Raw genomic sequence first — 22,583 nt, 5'->3', positions numbered from 1 at the left:
GACTGAACCCGCGTGCTGACAGGCCGTGTGCAAGGCTGTCCTTCAAACAGCATTATGCAACATCATCTTTCAAGTATCTAAAGTGATGCAGCTGCTACAGTAAAGCATCAACAATGATTCAACTCTTGACTTGTTTCCCGTCATTGCCACTCTTTGTTATATATCCTCTGCTGTATCACCAAGTGGCCGCAGCCCACTTCCACCGAGGCTGAGCTGCATAAATAGACCAAGAGAAATCATCTGACAGTTTCTCTGTGTGTCTCACAGCGAACCGCTGGACCTCACGCTGACCCTCCGATGGAGGAACGTGCTTCTGAATGCAGACAAGATGTCTTCTTTGAAAACGGAGCCTTTGAAATGTTTCAGATTCACGTTTCTCAGTCGGTAGATGGTGTTTATTTATGAACTGTGGGGTACTGATTAAGGAGGCTTGAAGACAAAAAATGTAAAACAGGTTCAGGGTTCAGAGTGGTCCTCTTATTTTCTGTATTTTCATTTATTTGCTGGTCATTATCATTACTATCATTGTAGTCTGTCTTGCTATTTTGAGTAATCTGGTTCCTTGCATTTCCTGTTTATGGATCTTCCCTCGGCTAATCAGCTCCTAATCCCTCACCTGGTGCTGATTCAGTAATCAATCCGCCCAATGTTCAGCATTCTCTGTTTCTCAGTTCATTGCCAGATCCGGTGTTGCTGGTTCCTGGTCATTAGTGTTAATTTTATTGAACCTTTCGGGACTGTAGCTACCTGCAGGCTGCTGTTGCTTTTGCCTACACCTTCAGCTCCAACTTTGGGTCAAAACATTACTAAAAATCAGGCTTGAATGTAAAGAAATGAATACAGAATGTTACATCACAGAATCCTTATAAATTACAAGTGGTTTCTAAAAATAAAATATCGTAAAATATTTGCAGATATATTTTCTTTGTTTTGACATGACGAAAAACTTAAAGGGTGTAGTTGTGATGGTTTTGTAGCCTTTGTAGGCGGTGAAACAAGCTCTTGAGGAGAGAAGGCTATCACAGCCTTGTGCCATACCCCGTGGACAGCACTTGATTGGGGCCATTTTCTAGCTGCAACAGAATATTGACCCGAAACACACTGCTAACATGTGTCAACATTAATAAAAGAAGAAGAATTCTGACACCGTCTCCAGATCTGAACCCCTCTGAGCTTTGGGGTTTATTGTTTGGTACAGAGGAAGACTCCATCAAACCAGCCTAGTTGAAGCAGGAAGAATGGGATGGAATCTCACCAGAAACATTTAGAAAAAACAGATGGGTAAAACATCTGAGGACAGGCTGCAATCGCTGTGAAAATGTTTTTAATGTTTGCTTTTTTTATGAATGTAAACAGAAAACATTCATCCTTCCCACTGAAAATTAACTTTGTGATCAGAATCTTATGATACATATATAAAATATAGTAATATTCAGCTTAACTGGTGGTGGGCCAGTTTGAACTAAGTGTCCTTTCCCTGTTGATCGAGCACCATCGCTATCAGCATGAACAGATTTTCCAAGTTTTATTTCCATATTTTTAAATTCATTCTGAAATTTGATTAAATATTCTGTTTTTTTAGTTGTTTTTATTCCTACTTTTCAAAGTGTTACTTGCATGCTTCTCTGTGTTTGTAGTAGCACGTCAGGGATGAATTAGCTGAATCTGAACCTCCAGGATAAATCAAAATCTTAAATCAGCGGGTAGGTGTCCTAAGGGGTGCTCTTCACCTGCTTAACAGCTGTTAGCTATTTTCTGTGCCAGTAGCTAATTTAAAGGTTAGCAGTTAGCTTTTTCAGGTCGCCGGCCATCAATAAAAAACACAAGATGAAGAAGAAAAAATGTCTGCTTTGTGGTGGCATCATGATGGAGCCTGGAAGTAAAAGTCAGAGCGTTATGTCTTTGGAGGCGAAGCAAAGAGCTAAAACCAGAGTGAACATTGGCCTACCCTAGTTTGAGGGTGCTATATGAGGCTATGACAACACAGACTGATGGTGACCTGGCTTTGTTGCCACTGGACTTGTAAGCAAAAATATTATTGTCCAACAATGTGGATTTTTTAGTATCACGTGGCTCATTGTTAGCTTGTTGTTAGCACTAGCCACAGCGGGCTGCAGCAGGTTGTTTACGAGCTGTAGTATTGGGAAGGTTTCAGAAAAAATACAAATCATCTAAACATTTATTTAGTAAACCTTTACTAAAACCTTATAGACTAATGTTTTGAAATGGCACACTCAATCAGGTGATAATATTTATACCTCATGCTCAGAGATTAAACCACTTTCTGTGACAAGAATCCTGGATTACCACCTGCACATCACAATTATTAGATGTACTCATGGCCTGTGCTCAGCTTTAGTTTAGTTTCAAAACCAAACACAGATTTGCAGAAAAGTTCTTCTCCAGACAAATACTGACACAAAACAATATGAAAATGCAAAGCACCAACAATCCCACATCGATTGAATGTCAACTTGACTAAGAATCTAGAGCCATGCTGAGTAAACAGTTGTTTGCCTGTTCAGTGACTAAAGCAAACAAGTGGAAATCATTTTGCTTGATGCTCCTGTTGTCTCCACCTCTGTCTTCTGCTGCAGTGTTTGAAAAGAAGAGCTGATCCAAAAGCACCGCTGAGGCCAACGCAACATGCTCCTTCAGAAATAATGTGGAGAATTTAGCTAAAAGTGTTCCGACTGGTGGATTTTCTGCACTGGAATAAAAAAACTGGCATTTTAAAGCGAATTTGACATGAAAGAGAGTTTTTATTTCTACGCTTGTATTAAAGTTGCACGGTAAAACACAACATAAAGCTTTTCACATGTGAAATCCAGACGAGAATCTTACAGTTTTTTTTTATTGCTAAAACACGTTTTTCAAAACTGTACATTTCTTTCTAAACTGCACACACAAAACCCCAAACATAACACACAAATTCTTAAACCGTGGCTTCCCTTTGCAACAAAACCCTGCCATGTTCCCAAAATGGAACACGTGTTTTCATTTGGTAAACACTGCCACATTTTCACATGACACACACATACCATTCATTGCTTAAACACAAGTAGTCTTTGGGTGAACACTACCAAGCATGGAAAGAACACTGAAGAGCAAAACTGAAATCACAATTGTCTAAATAGAACACAATGAATTACACACTGACTGTATGACAGTGCCCACTTTTCTCTGAGACAAACATTAGACATCACACACATTTTGAGACAAAACATTTTATTTTTGCAGTTAACCCCCCCCATTCAAGCATAATCATGGGGCATCATGCCTCCGGTCTCTGTCTGGCCAGAGGGCCTTGTCAACATCACAGGCGATGTCCTCCTGGTCCAAACAACACTGGAAGTACCGACTCGAGTGCCTCATGAAGCCCTGACAGGCCTCAAAGGCCACATCTCTACAAGAGTCCTCCATGGCTTGAAGCAGTGGGACCTGGCTCTGTGGATTCCTTTCATACACCTTCCACCTCCAGGCTGAGAAAAACTCCCCAGTGGGATTGAGGAAGGGGGAATAAGGTGGAAGGTATAAAATGAAAAACCGTGGGTGGTCCTGAAATCACTCATACACCTGGGTAGCCTTGTGGAAACTTACCGTTATGCTGCAGTCGCTAATTGCAAATTGCTCACCAGACCCGAAAGTTTAGAGATTTGAATAGTTGTGTGTTGTTGATTGAAGCTTTGAGAATTTATGTGAGAAGTGTGTGTAAACCTGAAAATTATGTGCTGTGTTTTGACAGCAAGGTAATGTGAAATTGACATCAGAGTGTAAAGGAGGAAAATCAGAGTTCTAATATGATAAGGAAATCTTAAGTAGTGATAAATTGAGTCAAACGATTGGGAACAGAAGTAGAAGTTGTGAAAATTGTGCCTCGTTTTTGCTTTTTGAGTTTTAGCAATTGAAAAAAACTGTAATGCAGCTCCACCGTTTGAGCAGAGCTGGCCCGACACCTCCCTGACAAGAATAAACAGCCTCTGTCATGTCAGCATTGAAGTTGACCTTTCCATCACCAGTGATCACTGATGCCCCTTACCTCGTCCTGAAGTTAGCCGGGTGTGGATGCCCGTCATACAAAGATAAAAAGTCATATTCCTCCTCCACTGCGAAAGATTGAAAAACTATATGAATCCTGTTGCCCTCCTCGGCAACAATCACCCAGGTACAGTTCGCTCCATTTGGATATCCATATGGAAACCCAGGGCTTTCTATCGTCCCATTCCTTCCTTTTAACGTGCCTCCACATGTATGGATAAAACCTGGAGAGACAGAGACAGAGCATCATGTTATTACTGAATGATACCTTTAAAAGGGTTAGGGTTGATACATTTCAGTGTCAAAGCTTTAATAAATGAAGTGAATGAAAACTTGAAACATCCATGTGCCAAAGTTGTGCAAAAAAAGATTTATTGTAACAACCACACACACCCCGCTAAAGTTCAGGTGCAACACTTCCTTAACCGGGAACAAATAGTTTGGAAGATCCACTTTGCTCTCAGCTGGCAGAAGCTGTGAAGGAAATCTGGCAACCAGCTGACAGCGAGCCAAGTTTAGCATTTCCTCGTACGTTTTCTGTTTTGCTTCAAATAAAAAGGAAATGAGAACACCTGCTGCTGTAATAATGGGAGGAAGATGCATAATTGTGGACGTTTGCTGGCGAACTGTTTTTATCAGACACAAAGGTTGAAATGCACCATTGCTGTGCTTTTCTTCTTGTTTATCCCAGAAGGTCATAGAGCTCCAGGGAGAAGCAGCAAGCACACAACCTAGTAATGCACAGTACCTCAGGATGACTTCTGGCCCCTCGACACATTCAGACAAGTTAATACCTTTTACGTGTCGGAAACTCAAACAGTCGCTGACAAGTCTCCGTTTTTGGGCCAAGCAGGGTGGTGACGATGGAGATCTGCACATGTCACAGCTCAAATTCTGTGTTCCTACTTTTTTGTCACATTTAAATATCTCAGGTCACCAAACAAACTGAGGTGAAACAATATATATATTTAGCGTCCAGAAATGGTCCATTTTTCATCTACAGTTTGACCTCTGCAGTAGCCGGTCATATGGAGACGTAAGTCTGCATCTGGTGCCTTTGATCTGCCAAGCTGCACGAAGATTCTACAGTGCGTGTTGACACTTAGATTGTCAGCATCATGCTTCACCAAGGTCTCTCTTCAAGCTTCCTCTTCTCTCAGACTGCTTTGCTCCACAGAGCAAAAGGATGAACTTTTATAAATAATGAAGTGTTAAAATAATGATGAAGTGAAATGAACAATATGGTTAAATGAAATACTTAAATAATCATGTAATGAATGAACAAGATGTTAAATGAAATGTTTTGATTAATCTGTGCCTAAATTAATATGGCTAAAATGAATGTCCATGCAATATCTATTTGTCTGATAATCAGCGTACGTGACTTGACAAGTTCACACACTCATACACACGTGCATATCACAAGGCTAAAGTTAACGTCACTGCACCTAAAGTTTTCTTATCCACAAATCAAAGCAGCTTTTATCTGAAGGAGGAGTGTTCTGAGGTTTGCTTGGTAAAACCCTCATGGCATGTTGTGATTTGCCATAAAATCATAACATAGGAACAATAAAACTTAGATCACTTCCCGAGTTATTCAGTTCGTTGAAGTTCATTGAGCCGAGTTGAGTTTTTTTCCAGCTGAGATTCCGGAGTGGCCAATCTGGAATCAGCCTCTTTGAAACATCTCTCTGACATACAGTCAAAACCTTTTTGCACTCTGCAAAGCTGACAGCCTCGACTCCATAAGAATCCAACCTTTTGAGATGCAAAACGAGTCCACCTGTTTGTTGTGACCTGTAGAAGACTCTGGACTGACCTGGTCGTACTGCGGTTCTTCTACAAACTTCGGTACCTTGGGGTCACCTGACCCCCCGACATCTCGGATCCAAAAGAGAGTCTCAGAAAGGGTACGCAGAAACAGCGAGATTGCGTCTGATGTGGTTCTATAAATGATCAACTCTCTAGTTATAGCAGACCAAACTCTTTACACCCAGAACTCACAGTTCGCCCCCTCATATATATATATATATATATATATATATATATATATATATATATATATATATAAGAGGGGGCAAATATATGTTCACATTACTGTACACAGACAGCTTTTGTTCCCACAGATATTCTCATCTATTATACAGCCACCTTTGCACCGGCATGCTCTTGTATTCACTGCGTCACTGTGTAACAGTGTGCCCTATTTTATTTGAGTCTATCCTGCACGTTGTCTAATGAAATCCCAGCTTAATTAAGATGCATGGCTTCCCCTGCACAATTTACTCCTAGTGTAATTAGCTTTTCACACTCTGTAGGTAAAGGATGTTTAGCACAGGGTTAGCCAAACACACATGCTAACACATGCACACACACACACACACACACACACACACACACACACACACACACACACACACTGGAGTATGGGAGGTAGAAAAGCTAACCATGCAGATCACTCAGCTGCGAATCGAATGGCCTTAACCAGGCACACTGTTGCTATTTTTCCCAATGATATGTTTACGTTCTTACAAAGAAACTTTCAAAATGGAGAAAAAGAAACCAATTGTGTATTTTAAGAAATATTTGCTGCTGTTTTCTGTTAAAAAAAGGAATTAATTACAAAAAGCCCAACTAAGCAGGGACTGATACAGAAGCTCTCTAAAGCCTGCGTCATCACCTCTTCAGATAGCTCCTCTTTCCTCAACTACAAACAGAAGTCTGGTAACGAGCTCCTGCTCTGACATTCATTCTGGCTTAGGCTTGTCGCATGTCTAAATTGTGATTACTTCCAGCAACACCATGCAAAGAATGTAATCATGGTGAACAGCATCACAGAACAGCAAAGCAAAACACCCTAACTCTAAAAAACCTTTAAACATCATTCAACTTCCAAAAGCAAGGGTTTTATTTGAAAAGTAAACCAGATTTTCTTAATGGACTATTTTCAACAGTTTTCTTTATTGATTTAAGAAGGGCTCATTTGACATTTGTTATCTGGTATGTGGTAATTAGGGAAGGAAAACTAGAATATACATGGGACTGGTCTCTAACAAGGAATCATTTAGTTATTTGTGTGTTTTTGAACAGCCTCTGTTTGAAGAAATAGATGTTAAACCAAGAGGACTGAGCTAATGGCTGGTCCAGTGGTTCCACCCCCACACAACTATCGGTAAACTCTGTACATAAGAGAGACACCTGGCTCTGTGTGTTGTAGGTAGGTTTTAGAGAAAATACATTTTAGAGTATTTTCAGCATTGAGGACACAGTTTGCTTTCCATCTAAAATCAGAAAATGCTTTTGATCCAGTTTGCCATGAAAATACATGAAGAGACTTGGTTTAGTTCGGCACTCGTTCCGTTTTAAAAAGAGGCCTTGTATTAGTAAAAATACTTTTAAAAAATAGTTTTAAGTATTTTTTGCTGTAAGAGTTCATGCTGCCAGTCACAGGCCTCAAAAAGCATTGTGATGGCCGCAAATACCCCGCAGGCCAGATTTTTGACACCACTGGTTTAAAACAACAAACACACAAAAGCAGCCAGGATGTACTTCCTCATTTAGATGAGTAAATCATGTAATATTCTACTTTTTCAAGTTTTTACCAACATGCTTAGTAAAGCCACAGACCAAGAGAGCAATTCCCTCTCTGACTTTGTTTCTAGACAGAAGTGTTGAAGATTGTCACCCATAATCCACAATGTAGTTGCATGGATACAGTAAGTTTTATGGTATTGAAGCTCAGCCCTGTCCCAACAGCAGGAGAATATAATCAGAAGAGCTCCTTAGAAAACATTTCATCCAAACCGGAATCTCCTCCTGGAGCTACTGAAGTTACCATGGTGATGAAACATTGAAAAATCTGTCTTCAGGCTAGCAGAGCGAGCTAATCCATTACTCTGGCTTCATAGTACAACCCTCTTATCTCTCGTGAACTTTGCTAACCTACGTGGTTATGCTAAATTACTGCGGCTCCTTTTTTAAAAGCTGAAGCGGGACGGTTACGACCAATTCTTGATGTGCTTTAGAGCGAGGCTGTCAGAGCAGCCAGTAAAATATGTATAAACCAGAAACATGATTTAATCAGCGAAACATAGTCGTGAGTACAAAGCTAATCAACGATGTGGCCACACCGTTTTGTAGGAGCGGTTAAACATGGTGGGGTAACGTTAACGTGAAGTGATCCGGACTTGGACGAAAACCTTGTAAAGCTCTGATGAGTCTAGTGAACAGAGCCTTTACAGCTGCATCATCACCTGGAACATGTTACCATCCTGGTGATACTCCTGTAGAAAGCTTTTGCAGCTTTAATCTCGATGTTTGCAGGATAACAGAACAAACTCTCATCTCAAAGATTCAGATTTCCTCTCCTCGGATCTGTTTCTTTGTTTTACTGTACGTCATCCCTCTCTCAGCTGCTTTTCTTTCCTGTTGCTTAAACTCTATCAGCCTGTTTCAGCTCCCTGCCAACCCAAAGAGATAAAGAAAATCATCAGGAAACAATTGTTTCCAGGGTTTTTATTTCTTTGTCCTCCCCAACACAGCAACCGTGCCTCCCAGCCGTTTCTTCCCACATTCTGTTTCCTTCCAAGCAATCCGGATTTAGTTTCCCCCTTCCCTCACTGCTGTGAATTATGCAAGCTTGTAATATATTAAGCACTGTCAGCTCTATAAAAGCTGTTTCTAAAAACAGAATAATGTAAACATTTGTGTTGTCCATTCACAGCAAAACGGAGATAAAATATCCTCTCATATGAAAGAGACAATATATGCTGAATTTATTTCACCTCTCCTGAGTCGTTTAGAATGCCACCATGACCGCTCGGCCGCCCGCTCTGACCTCTATCATCACTTCAAATGTGAAACACAATCTCTGGGCTTTCTTTCATTCCTGTCCTATGATTGTGCAGCAGCAGCAACGTCCGTAAATTTTGATTAGAAACCAAACTAACATGATGCTGCAGGGAAAATTTGGTTCTGAAATTTAGGCAGAAGTGGTGAGGTGCGACAGAGACAGAGAGCTCAGCGTGAGGCCAGGTGGTCTGAGAATGGATCCAGCTGTTCCACAAACACATGGGGTTGTGCACACAGACCACCGGCTGATAACAGATTGTTATGCTTGCTGAGGATAACCAAACAAAGGCAGGGGAAATGCCTGTTCCCTCCCACTCTGATGAGACATCTGCGGGGGTGTGTTAGTCTGAGCTGTAGACATGTGTCTGTTTGTTGTCGAGAAGATGCGTATTTATACGTGTGGTTGGCCTGGTGGTGTCTCTAGCTTAATTCAGCAGGTGAACTCTCCTCCTGCAGAGAGAAACCATTAAAGAGCCGCACTGCTGCACAACAATAAAACAAGACTGAAAAACCAATCATTTTCACTAATATTTCATCTTCCAGACTTAAGAAGTGTGTCTCCGGTTAAATTAGTTATTATAGCTTTACTTACATGGCACAAAATGTAAGACAGTGTTTTCTCACATTACAAAGGTTTTCTGAAAGGATGGTTGGAGCTCAACACGAGAATGTGTTGTCAGCCATTCATTGCAGATTTGTGATGAGCCATAAAGGAGTAACGATTATATACAGGAGGAGAGGAAAGCAGTCGTTGACTGCTATTCGTTTTATTAGGGGTGGAAAACAAACCACAGAGCTATGAATGATTGATGAGTCAGTAGGTATGAAGAACTGTTCTTTGAATTAGAATCTTGGCTTCATGGTAGTGTGGCTGATATGTCCTCTGGACTCGGCTGACATCTGTGTGGACCTACTGCAGCGTGCACACAGGAATAACCAGTCTGTGTCATCCACCCTGCTTTCACTCACCTGGACACTCACGTGTCACACGGCTCTTTGGGGTTTCAGCTCTGCCTTTTCAAGGCGAGGTCCACGTGGCAGGGGTGAGGTGGTGCTCACTCCTCACCCCTGCCACATGGACCCAAGGGATAAACCATCAACCCTGCTCAATGGTCAACTTTCCTTGCGCGGTCACACCCATTAGGACAGTGGGAGGGTTAAAGCTAGAAAACTAACAGAATTACAATAAACAGTGCTACAATAAACTATCAGTGATTAGTGGTAGGTGGGGCTGTTATGGAAAAAAAGACTAAACTAAAGGTGAGCGGCAACGATGTTTGGAGGGCGTAGGTGGCCAGACAGAAATTGTATAAACCCAAAAGCAGAACTTTTATTGTGTATTGTATCCTTCAATTTAAAAGTGCACTACACTGAATTTGAACCAGCCACTGCTATTGGCTAAGAAGGTGGACAGGAGTTCTAGTGTGCTGCTGTTTCTTTGTCATATCCACCTACTGAGCAGTGTGTGTGTGTGTGCGTGCGTGCGTGCGTGCGTGTGTGTGTGTGTGTGTGTGTGTGTGTGTGTGTGTGTGTGTGTGTGTGTGTGTGTGTGTGTGAACGTGCGAGGGTCTACAGGTCTGAAAATGTGTCCTAAATTAGACATCTCACAAATCACCGGCTATGCTGTCAGGTTCCCCGGCTCTGAAATGGTCCAATGCCAGGGTCAAAATTTGCTTAAAGTTGCCACATTTTTCTGTCAAGTATTTCTTTATTAAACACAAAGTTGGTGCAGAAAGTCAGTTATACAGTTTTCAGACCCCGTTTTGTATACGTAAACAAGCTTAATTAATGAAACTCCAGGACTGTAATTACTAACACCCAGTCCCTACATGTGGCTAGCCGGGAGTTTAATCTTCAAAGTTGGGAAAAAGTGATCTTTGTCTTATCTAGTCTGAAATTTAAAGGTGCATTTTGTAACAATGAAGTAAGAAGGACATCTAAACAGTTAAATCTGGTTACTGTGCTACATTTTATTAAATAAAAGGAGCGACTCTCACTCCCGTTTCACAACTTTCTCGGCTGTTGCCTGTTGCAAATCAGAACCAGAGGATTCCATGCTGTCGTTCTTTTCAAAACACAGAAACAGATTTGTTTACCTGTTTTGTTGCTACATTTCGCCGGCGGCTGCAGGCTTCTTCAGGCTGACGCTGATGGTGGCACATCACTTCCTTCTCCGTTTATCCGCGGGCAGCAGAGGACGTTGTCGCCCTCTACTGCCCGCTCTCCCCTCTCCGACGATGCAGTCCCATGCGCGGTCTAACGTGTACACTCCGTCGTCCCTGTTCATGGTCCCACATCCACGTCTCCTTATCTCGATTGCTTCTTTAAGGAAGGAAGGAAGTGACGTGCCACCATCAGCGTCAGCCTGAAGAAGCCTGCAGCCGCCGGCGAAACGTAGCGACAAAACAGGTAAACAAAACTGTTTCTGTGTTTTAAAAAGAACGACAGCATGGAATTAGAACCACGACACAGCAAGAACACACCTAAGAGAACCAGAGGATTCTAGATGATGAGCAAGCATGAGTCATACACAATAAATTGATGAGTAGGTGAACACATTTCACTGTAATATGGAGTTTTTGGTATTTGGAAAAAGTAGCCCTCTCCCTGGGCTGCCACCTTACCGTGGTAGAGGGGTTTGAGTGTCTTAATGGCCCTAGGAGGTCTGAGGCTCTGTGCATCTGGTAGGGTTACCCATGGCAAACAGGCCCTAGGTGAGGGATCAGACAAAGAGCAGCCCGAAGACCTCTTATGATGAGTTATATAAATGGAAACTGTGTTCCTTGTCCGGATGTGGGTCACCGGGGCCCCCCTCCGGAGCCAGGCCTGGAGGTGGGGCACGTTAGCGAGTGCCTGGTGGACAGGCTTTCACCCATGGAGCCCGGCCGGGCACAGCCTGAAGAGGAAACGTGGGTCCCCCTTCCCATGGGCTCACCACTCGTGGGAGGGGCCAAAGGGGTCGGGTGCAGTGTGTGACGGGTGGTAGTCGAGGACGGGGACCTTGGCGGTCTGATCTTCGGCTACAGAAGATGGCTCGTGGCACGTGGGATATCATCTCTCTGGTGGGGAAGGAGCCTGAGTTGGTGTGTGAGGTTGAGAGGTTCTGACTAGATAAAGTCGGACTCACCTCAATGCATGGCTCTGGCTCTGGAACCAGTTTCCTTAAGAGGGGTTGGACTTTCTACCACTCTGGAGTTGCTCCCACTGAGAGGCACCGAGCAGGGGTGGGCATTCTAGTTGCCCCCCCCCCCCCCCCCCATCTTGGTGCCTGTACATTGGGGTTTACCCCAGTGAATGAGAGGGTAGCCTCCCTCCGCCTACGTGTGGGGGGGACGGGTTCTGACTGTGGTCTGTGCTTATGCACCAAACTACAGTTCAGACTACCCACCCTTTTTGGAGACCTTGGAGGGGGTGCTGGAAAGCGCTCCTTCCGGTGACTCCCTCGTTCTGCTGGGGGGACTTTAATGCTCATGTGGGCAACGACAGTGAGACCTGGAGAGGTGTGGTTGGGAGGAACGGCCCCCCTGATCTGAATTTGAGTGGTGTTTTGTTATTGGACTTCTGTGCCAGTCATGGATTGTCCATAATGAATACCATGTTCAGACATAAAACTGTCCATATGTGCTCTTGGCAACAGGATACCTTAGGCCGCAGCTCGATGATCGACTTTGTTGTTGTTTTGTCTGACCTGCGGCCGCATGTCTTGGACACTCAGGTAAAGAGGGGCAGAGCTGTCAACTGACCACTACCTGGTAGTGAGTTGGCTCAGATAGTGGGGGAGGATGGCGGTCAGACCAGGCAGGCCCAAACAAATCGCAAGGGTCTGCTGGGAACGTCTGGCAGAGTCTCCTGTCAGAAGGAGCTTCAATTCCCACCTCTGACAGAACTTCCAAAATGTTCCGGGGAAGGCGGGGGACATTGAGTCTGAATGGACCCTATTCCGTGCCTCCATTTTTGAGGTAGCTGACCAGAGCTGTGGTCGCAGGATCATCAGATCCTGTCATGGTGGCAACCCCCGAACCCGCTGGTGGACACCGGCGGTTAGGGATGCTGTCAAGCTGAAGAAAGAGTCCTATCAGGTCTATTTGGCCTGTGGGACTCCAGAGGCAGCTGACGGGTACCGGCAGTCCAAGCAGAACGCGGCTCGGGTGGTCGCCAATGCGAAAATCTGGGCATCGGAGGAGTTCGGTGAGACCATGGAGCAAGACTTCCATACGGCTTCGAGGAGATTCTGGTCCACCATCCGGCGCCTCAGGGGGGAAAGCAGTGCGCTACCAACACTATCTACAGTGGGGACGGTGTGCTGCTGACCTCTACTCAGGATGTTGTGGATCGGTGAGCAGAATACTTCGAAGACCTCCTCAATCCCACCGACACGTCTTCCAGTGAGGAGGCAGAGTCTGGGGACTTTAGGTTGCCCTCTCGAATCTCTGGTGCTGAGGTCACAGAGGTGGTTAAAAAACTCCTCTGTGGCAAGGCTCCAGGGGTGGATGAGATCCGCCCGGAGTTCCTTAAGGCACTGGATGTTGAGGGGCTGTGTTGGCTGACGCGGCTCTGCAATATCGCGTGGACATCAGGGGCAGTCCCACTGGACTGGCAGACCGGGGTGGTGGTCCCCTTATTTAAAAAGGGGGACTGCAGGGTGTGTTCCAACTACAGGGGGATCACACTCCTGAGCCTTCCTGGTAAGGTCTATTCAGAGGTTCTGGAGAGGAGGGTCCATCGGATTGTTGAACCTCAGATTCAGGAGGTGGTTTTTGTCCTGGCTGTGGAACACTGGACCAGCTCTATACCCTAAGGGGGATCCTAGGGGTTGCGTTGGAATTTGCCCAACCAGTCTACATGTGTTTTTTGGATTTGGAGAAGGCGTTTGACCACGTCCCTCGGAAGCGTCCTGTGGGGGGTACTCTGGGAGTATGGGGTGCCAGGCCCTCTAATACGGGCTGATAGGACCCTGTATGACCGGTGTCAGAGCTTGGTCCGCATTGCCGGCAGTAAGTCGGGCTCGTTCCCAGTGAGAGTTGGACTCCGCCAAGGCTGCCCTTTGTCACAGATTCTGTTCATAACCTTTATGGACAGGATTTCTATGTGCAGCCAAGGTGTGGAGGGCATCCGTTTGGAGGCCTGAGGATCAGGTCTCTGCTTTTTGCAGATGATGTGGTCCTGTTGGCTTCATCAGAACGTGATCTTCAGCTTTCGCTGGAGTGGTTCGCAGCAGAGTGTGAAGCAGCCGGGATGAGAATCGGCTCCTCTAAATCTGAGACCATGGTCTTGATTCGGAAAAGGGTAGAATGCCTTCTCCGGGTCAGGGATGAGGCCCTGCCCCAAGTGGAGGAGTTTAAGTATCTCGGGGTCTTGTTCACAAGTGAGGGAAAACTGGAGTGTGAGATCGATAGGCGGATTGGTGCTGCATCTGCAGTGATGCGGGCGTTGTACCGGTCTGTCCTGGTGAAGAGAGAGCTGAGTCAGAAAGTGAAGCTCTCGATTTACCGGTCGATTTACGTTTATACCCTCACCTATGGTCATGAGCTTTGGGTAGTGACCGAAAGAATGAGAGTGTGGATACAAGCGGCCAAAATGAGTTTTCTCCGCAGAGTGGCTGGGCTCGCCCTTAGAGACAAGGTGAGAAGCTCGATCATTCGGGAGGGGTTTGGAGTAGACCGGCTGCTCCTCCACATCGAGAGAAGCCAGTTGAGGTGGCTCGGGCATCAGGTCAGGATGCCTCCTGAACGCCTCCCTGGTGAGGTTTTCTCGGCACGTTCAACCGGGAGGAGACCTAAAGGTAGACCCAGGACGCGGTGGAGGGACTATGTCTCTCACCTGGCCAGGGAACGCCTTTGGATTCCCCTGGAGGAGCTGGCCCAAGTGGCTGGGGAGAGGGAAGTCTGGCCCTCTCGCCTTAGGCTACTGCCCCCATGACCCGACTCTGGATAAGCGGATGAAAATGGATGGATGGATGGATGGATGGACGGACGGACGGACGGACGGACGGACGGATGGACGGATGGATGGATGGATGGAAAAAGTAGCTTGAAATATTTTTAGAGCTGACTGTTTATTTTCTAATAAACTCTGGATAAGCGGATGAAAATGGATGGATGGATGGATGGATGGATGGATGGATGGACGGACGGACGGACGGACGGACGGACGGACGGATGGACGGATGGATGGAAAAAGTAGCTTGAAATATTTTTAGAGCTGACTGTTTATTTTCTAATAAAATTAGAAAAATATAGAAATGACCTTTGTGTCCTTTGTTCTTAGATTTCTGTTGACGGCCAATTAAAGAGAGATTTTCTTTCTCCTTTCAGGAACAGCTATTGTAAACTTTTGGGTTGAATAGAGCAAAAATGCAGAGTTATCAAGTTTTTAATTGAGTTGTGAATTCACCTTTTAAAGAAGATGCCTCTGTGTGTTTGGCTCTTGTTTATTAGCCACTAAAGATCAGGATGAAACGAGCAGAAGGACACCCACTGCAGCACTCGTTTGCATGCATGCTGTAGCCAAGGTAAAGGCCCGTCTCTCTCTCAGACATCTTTGTTTTTATACCGTGCTTATGTTGCAGATGACAACCAAGTCAATCTAAAAATGGGAGTCATTTGGGCAATGTTAAGAGGTTTCAAGGAAAAGGGATGCATTTTGCTCATTCCTGCAAGCTGACACAAATTTCTGAAGTCTTAATGAAATCTCTGGGATATGCTCTACTCTGGTCAGTTATACTATAGGATTACAGCAACAAAGCTGTCTTTATGCTTTTCTTTTTTCCAGCTGATGTTTGAGCATGTAGTAGGACACTTGATTCCACTCCTTCCATGAGTTTTTTTTTATTTTGTACTGACACAAATTACCCTAACCCTTCAAGAAAGCCTTCAGTTCTCAGCCTGGCAGCTCCCAACTGCAAACCAAGCGCAGAAAAGCAATCAGCAAACTGTTGGAAGAGTACGGTTTTATTCTGGAGAAGTCTGCTCATTTTCTCTAGTGAGCAGTTTGGCCGTGGAGAGTAGAGATCCCTCTTCAGGCCAAATCTCATTGCAATCACGAGCTGATCTGACTCCGGTTATTAAAACCACAAAAACAAAGTTTGAGTGATGCCGCAGCCAGAAACCCTGGGAGTTGATGTATTCCTCCATCATAACATTCATTCATCAATTTTATCAAAATAATCAATAATACATTTGCGAAGTTTTTAAATATGTTTCTATGAGCCTCAGACACCCTTTAGGGTCAAACCTTTAGAGGTCCAAGTGGACCAGTAAGTGTCCTCTCAAGGATTAGTGGGTTTTTAAACACTGGAAGTGCTGCCTTATCAAAATAAAACTTAAAAAGTGATTTTATTTTTATGTTAGAGTTCTAAGTCACTTCAAACACCCCAACTGACTTTTTCAAAGACAAAGGGAACTTTTCACCAAGTGTCCTCTTTCAAAGAGGAACAAATGCTGCTGCAGAACTGTTAAGAGTCATTTGGCAGATGCTTTGAACCAAAAACATTCCCATCTTTCCCCCCACATGCACACATATTTAGTCACTGATGGTGTTGTGTGCATGTGTCATGAGCCATGCAGCTGAGGATGGGTGAGATGAACTGTTTTCTTCCATGAACTCAGAGTAGTTGGAAGATGTTTCAAGCTCTATTACACCTTTCCTGGAAAGGAGCCGAGCTTTTGCTAATGCTTTCTGCAGCACAGAGGTAGAAATCATCGATGCCTAATGACATTTCACAAGTTTAAATGGTGGATTAAAGCTAATTTAACAGTTTCAGGGACTTTTGGTCACAAATGCAGCTTTGATCTTTGAATGTTCCCTAAGGTTTCATACAGTACAAATAAGAACCTTTCTGTTATACAGTGATCCCTCGTTTATCGCGGTAGATGCGTTCCAGACCTGGCCGCGATAAATGAAAAGCCGCGAAGTAGGGACACCATATTTACAGTATTTATTTAACAGGTACGTATTCAGTATTCAGACTTTTAAAACCCTCCCTTTACATAGTACTGTATTTTTACTTGATTTTTTTTTATAGTTTTATTACAAAAAGTGCATTTTATGATGAAATTGATGAAAATAAACAGGAATTTCTTGATATTTCGCAGAGAAAAATACCGCGAATCGGCGAATTTCCCTTGAATAAGGCTCCAAAGAAAAAACCTGCGAAGTCGTGAATCCGCGATAAACGAACCACGAAGTAGCGAGGGATCACCGTATTAGTATGTGTCCATACATGTTTTAAATGGTTAAAACTGATTTAAAAGAAGAAAATCTGAGTACCAGCAATCGCTAATATGGTCTAAAATAGTAATTGTACATTTTGAATTCTGCATGCTCATGCATACCATGGTCAAATAAATTATCACCAGATTGCATGAATAACTGAATAATGCTAAAATGCACACTTTGTGATTATAAACAGCAGTGAGTCCTGTTCTGAGCACCAGTTGGACAAACAGTCAAATCAACTGATTTTTGCTTTTAAAGCCTGAAATTGGAACTTTAAATCACATTGTTTTGTCTCGATTTTCGGCAGATATGTTGCAAGTGCTTGAAACTCCAAGCTCTCACAGTCGTATGTGTTTGATAAGGGACCTTCTTGTCTATTTTACCATCATTTATCATGAGCCCCTGTCACCATAAAAAAAGGAAGGGGAGTCTAATGTTCCTCTTGTAAACCTGCATTGATTTCCACCTGACCTTAAAAGATGAGTCAGCCAGTGTAGAGATATCTATCAGCACTGCCAGGTTACAGAACAGTGAAAAGATAGTCCCTACCCAGCAAAACAAAGGTCAACAAAGCTGCTGGTGGGTTTCGTCTGCTGTACTGTTGCCTTCACACCTTCTGCAAACAATAACATCAGGTTGCTCTAAAACATTTCAAAGGTAAAAGTTTAACTGAGGAATGTTTTACTAGTTTTTGAAGGTCACTGATCCAACTACAGTCTATCACATTTATCATCTTTCTGCTATCATTTACAACATTTAGCGTATCCTGTTCTAATAGTATGAGCTCAGATTAAATGTCTACAGTTGTTGGTGTGTCTGAGATGAATTGGAAAAAGAAAATGTTGAAGCTGCTGTCCGTGGTACATCAGGGTCACCATGGTAGCTAGCCACATGCATAGAAGAGAATAGAATCGCCAACAAAAGCTGAGCCTCAAACAGCTAATGAGCAAGAACTAAACTACAAAAATATTCTTGAATCTTGAGGTAGGATTTTTGCAGTGTTTTGTGTAGCAGAAATGATGAGTAGAAAAGGTCAATCTTTTAAAGGGAGAGTAATGAACTGTGATGTGATGGAACCGTGCACTCGCTCCTCTGGAGGAAGTCGTGTGTTCTGTAGCGATCAGGGAAAAGATGAAAAGGTGTCTGATGTTTCATTTGTTCATATAGAAAGAAAATGTTACGGGAGTGAAAAGAGTTGTTCAAATATTGTTGGAAGGTTTACTGTGCTCATTTAAAAACCATAAAAGATAGTAAAATGTCAGTTTAGATATAAAGTTTAAACTCGGGATGGTGGTGCGATTTTTAACCCTCTCAGGCTCAAAATAAGTTTTGATAAAAGGACGAACAACTAAGTTCTTCAGGGGCACTTCTGAGTTCGTGAAATGTGTATGTGGAGTTACCAGGTAGGTAGGTTTTCAGGTTGCTAATCTGCAACGCCTGCCTCCAGAGGGTTAAGCGTGCTTGTGCTGGAGGGCTGGATTTTCTCACTCCTTTCAACAAATTCCGTTTTTCTTCTTTTCTTCTTTCTTTAGTTTTTAAATAATTTTCCCTCCATTGTTCAACTAAACCACAGCACACTGTCTGCGTCACGCTTAACCGAGTCATGTCATCTGGTTCCACTAAAACTAGCCGCTTAAAGGGTAATCTACTTTTAACATTGCAAAGTAGATTACTTTTTACATTTAAGTAACTAGTGACACCAGATGATATAACTTGGTTAAGTAAATTCAACACTTCATTTCCTTTCCACCGTCACGTTCAGGGGCATTGGGACACGTTACTTACACTTCCAGGACACATCCAACTCCACAATTCAGATCGAGCCAAACAGGAAGTCAAACATGAAAGTAGTGTAAAACATCCAGAAACTTTCAAAATAAAAGTCATTCAGTCGTTCAGTTTTCATTTAGTGCTGCCATCTTTCTCCTTGCTTATGAACTGCTGAAATCAGGCGTGGTCTTTCAGTTCTCTGGTGATTTTGTGACCTTGCAGAATCTGCTGCAAGGAACGTTTTTGCTGCCGTTTGGCATCTGAAACGCTCCCGGTGGGAAAACAGCTCTTGGGTATTACGTTACGCGCTGCTTATGCATCCAGTGGAACTATTGGGACTGGTCACTCCAAAGCTGTGGAAAGTGACACAAACCCTAAAAGTGAATAGATTAGTAATAAAGATGTTTCGTTGCTCATGAATTGTTGCTCTTATATTGCAATTATAGAGAAAGTCTGCAGAATTCAATTGGAGAAAAAAAAATTCCAATGATCAAACTGTGAATGTTGATGTTTGCAGTTGATGAAGCTTGTGGTTCAGCCATGTGTTCCTTCAGGGCTACAGTCATGCTCCACCCCAAGGATAGGTCTGCAATTTTCTTCTTTATAAATATAAGAACTCTCCCCTTAGATTGTTGACGTACTGTGCCCTGAGTCAGTGGACATAAAATAGGAATGGATGGGAAACTGATTTTTCACCGGAACAACCAGGAACACACCGGTAATGACTGCAAGAGCTTTAGTAGACAGAAATCTTAAAAGTGATGTCCCCATAGAAAAGGATTTTATCTGCATGGCTGTGCTGCACCCTCACAATTCATTCTGATAGAATGTGTATAATCGCAGCCCCTACTACGCTTGTCTGCATGCTCGATGAAAGGGAAATGGGCTCCATACAACAAAAACAGAAAAGAGGCTTTCTAGCGAATGACTATTACCTCATGAGTGTGTCGGTGCAATTTGGAAAACGGGTACAGAAATATTCCATTTGGTGGTTTTAAATTGCCAACCGCTGAGGTGAAAAATGCTACATTCAAATACATCGCCACACAAACACAGCTGGCACATGAGCAAATGCACACTCACAGAGTGATTATGTGATTCTTGTAGCCAAGTATAATAACTGTTTCCCCAAATCAGCGTGCTGCTGATGCTTCAGCTCCTTCCCAGTAGATCCAGTGTTTTATGGCTAGACACCAGTAACCGTCTCAAAGTAGCAGCTGAGCTATATTGCGCCCAATGCCAGACCACCACAGTGAGAGCTGCTGTACAACACAAAAGTGTGAGCCAACCGCACATCTAATAGGATGCTTGTCTCTCTAGCCTCCAATCTCCCAAACAAACACAAACATCAACCCTTTGCTTCCCCTGAAAAGGGAAACGGAGAAGAAGATAAAACGAACAGTCTGTCTTCTTCTACCTGTAGACACTGGCAGAGGCTAAAACATTATTCGACAGTCTTTACTCTCTGGGTAGACATCTCCTTCCAGTTGAAACTTGCCTGCAACATAGTTACAGGCTCACAAACAGCCTTATTAATGTTCAGCTGGGTGTGTATTTTCTCCTTAATTTGTTTGACCATTTCCACACAGCCTCCTGGCCCTGCAGGAAAAGAAAAGTAATGGAGGCAGCAGTTTAGTTCTGCAGATTTAGATCAAGCATGCAAAAAAGTACCAGCTGCTGCAGATTTAACACTTTCTCCACCTGCAGGCAGTAGCTGCTCATGAATCTTCTGCAACTTTGCTGTACTTGTAACCTCTTTGGTTAAACGGTTTGGAAAGTGAAAACAGAGCTTGACTCCACAACAGTAACCTGGAGTAAATAATGGATAAAGATGCATTGAGCTTTGTCCCGCATTTCCTCCTACATGAATAAAACTTTGAGCAAGCATAGCTCACTATTCTTAAATACGTGGAACTTGACTCAAAACTGCTTTATTTGCTGACTCTTTAGTAAACTTTTTGTTGAATGTTTCAGATGATCAGGAAGAGGTGGGAATGGTATCAGGGCACAGTTTTTGGGGCCGGTTCACAATGCAGGTTTTAAACTGTCAGACAATTTTCCACGCATGAGAGACTCGATGTGTGATGATGAAAAATCCCAAATGTACCAGTTTCGCTCCTGCAGCATGTGGCAATGCTCCGGTTACTACACACTGGACACACATTGATTTCACACACAGGTATTCTCCGGTTAAACAGGAAATCTCACCAGATCCAACGTGACTTTGGAGTGGGCAGTTTGCTTCTGTCGCTTCACCTGATTGGCTAAAAGTCACATTCAACAGGCAGCACGTTTGCTTGTCCTCCAAAATCAGACAGAAGTAAGAGAACATGTTGGAATGCCTGGAGTTATGATAGGATTGGTGCTCTCACTCCACAAATGGTAGGATTATCTTCCTTTCTTCCTGTTAAAAGGGAGTTTTCCTCTCCACTGTCACTGCATGCTTGCTTAGTATGAAGATTGCTGTAAAGACTCTGACACTAGTCAGTGACTCGATGCAACCTGCTGGCTTCCTTATACAGGAAACTTTTTACTGATTGGCAAAATGAACTGACCTGTAGTGGGATGTTTACTGTGTGAAGGTCCTTGAGACGACTCTTGTCCTGATTTGGCGCTTTATAAATAAACTTATTTGAAACTGAATTGAATCTGTGTCACGGTCTGGGTTGTTTCTGCCATCACTCTTTGGTTTTGAGTTTCCTTCTGCAGGCGGGTGTGTCCGGAGGTGGCCAAGCTGCAGACTATCTGCTCATCAGCCGGCCAGGGAGCATTTAAGCAGCTGAGAGACACCTTCACTTCGCTGGATGATTACTCTACCTGGGTGCCTTCTAACAGCCACTTCGCGTATTAGATTCGAGCTCTTAGACCTTTTGAGATTTTGATGTTTTTTTTTAATATTGTTTTTTTAATTGTGTGTTTTTTTTGTTTGAAATAAACAAAAAAATAAATAAATAAAAATATTGGATTTTAGCATTTTTACCTTCCTGCTCTTGTTCCCAGACAAACCTCCACCCTCATCCCAGACTGGCAGCATTCTGGAACTCCAACCCCGCTCGTCCCTCAGTCTCACCCTGACCAGAACCACCACCGGTAGCCCACCTATGCCCTCCCGGATTTACACGTCTTCAAGCTCAGCTCCCTCCACGTCTAACTCTCTGGATCTCAGCCTCAGGGTAACCCATTCAACCCAGACCGGACCACTCCCCCTTCAAGCGATTCCCTCTCTCCATACTGTAAGTCCTCCACATAACTCTGATTCCCTGTTACCACCCTCGAGTTGGATCTAACTCCTATCTGTCCGCAGATCCCTGCACTGGATTCCTGTTTGAAGATCTCAGCTACGTTTATGCTGCTCCCTTGGTTCCCCTTTTTAATAAATTATTTAAACCTTTTAACCAAGTCTCTGTGTTGATTCTGTATGTCATGGGTTAGGTATTTACACCACAACATGACAATCTGATTGGGTTGCATCTTTAAGATTGTTAGAATTGGGTCACAATTATCTTGCCGTGTGACCCATGCTCAAGTTTCTCCAGTTGTTAAACATCTGCATTTGCTGTTTGGTCTGTGTTCTAGCTTCCTCTTACGATTAAAAATATAGACCATAACCCTAACCCAAAAATGATTTGGATATGTTGACACCTCCTTCCTATCTTCCTCTGGGGTTTGTTCCACTGGGATGAGACCCAAAACTCTCCTTATCTCCA

General features: G+C 43.5%; 1 protein-coding gene across 2 annotated transcripts in view; it reads right to left on the bottom strand.

Annotated features, from left to right (window-relative positions):
* csmd1a (CUB and Sushi multiple domains 1a) overlaps positions 1-22,583 on the bottom strand; it is a 152,612-nt gene that overhangs the window by 122,908 nt on the left and 7,121 nt on the right. For both annotated transcript variants that reach the window (XM_070551618.1, XM_070551619.1), the window contains exon 2: positions 4,040-4,262. In XM_070551618.1, the coding sequence (XP_070407719.1) occupies positions 4,040-4,262 (223 nt within the window). The remainder of the gene's footprint in view (positions 1-4,039; positions 4,263-22,583) is intronic.

This window comes from Nothobranchius furzeri, chromosome 5, assembly GCF_043380555.1.
Source record: "Nothobranchius furzeri strain GRZ-AD chromosome 5, NfurGRZ-RIMD1, whole genome shotgun sequence".
Taxonomy (NCBI): Eukaryota; Metazoa; Chordata; class Actinopteri; order Cyprinodontiformes; family Nothobranchiidae; genus Nothobranchius; species Nothobranchius furzeri.
This window is presented reverse-complemented; position numbering and strand designations above follow the sequence as displayed.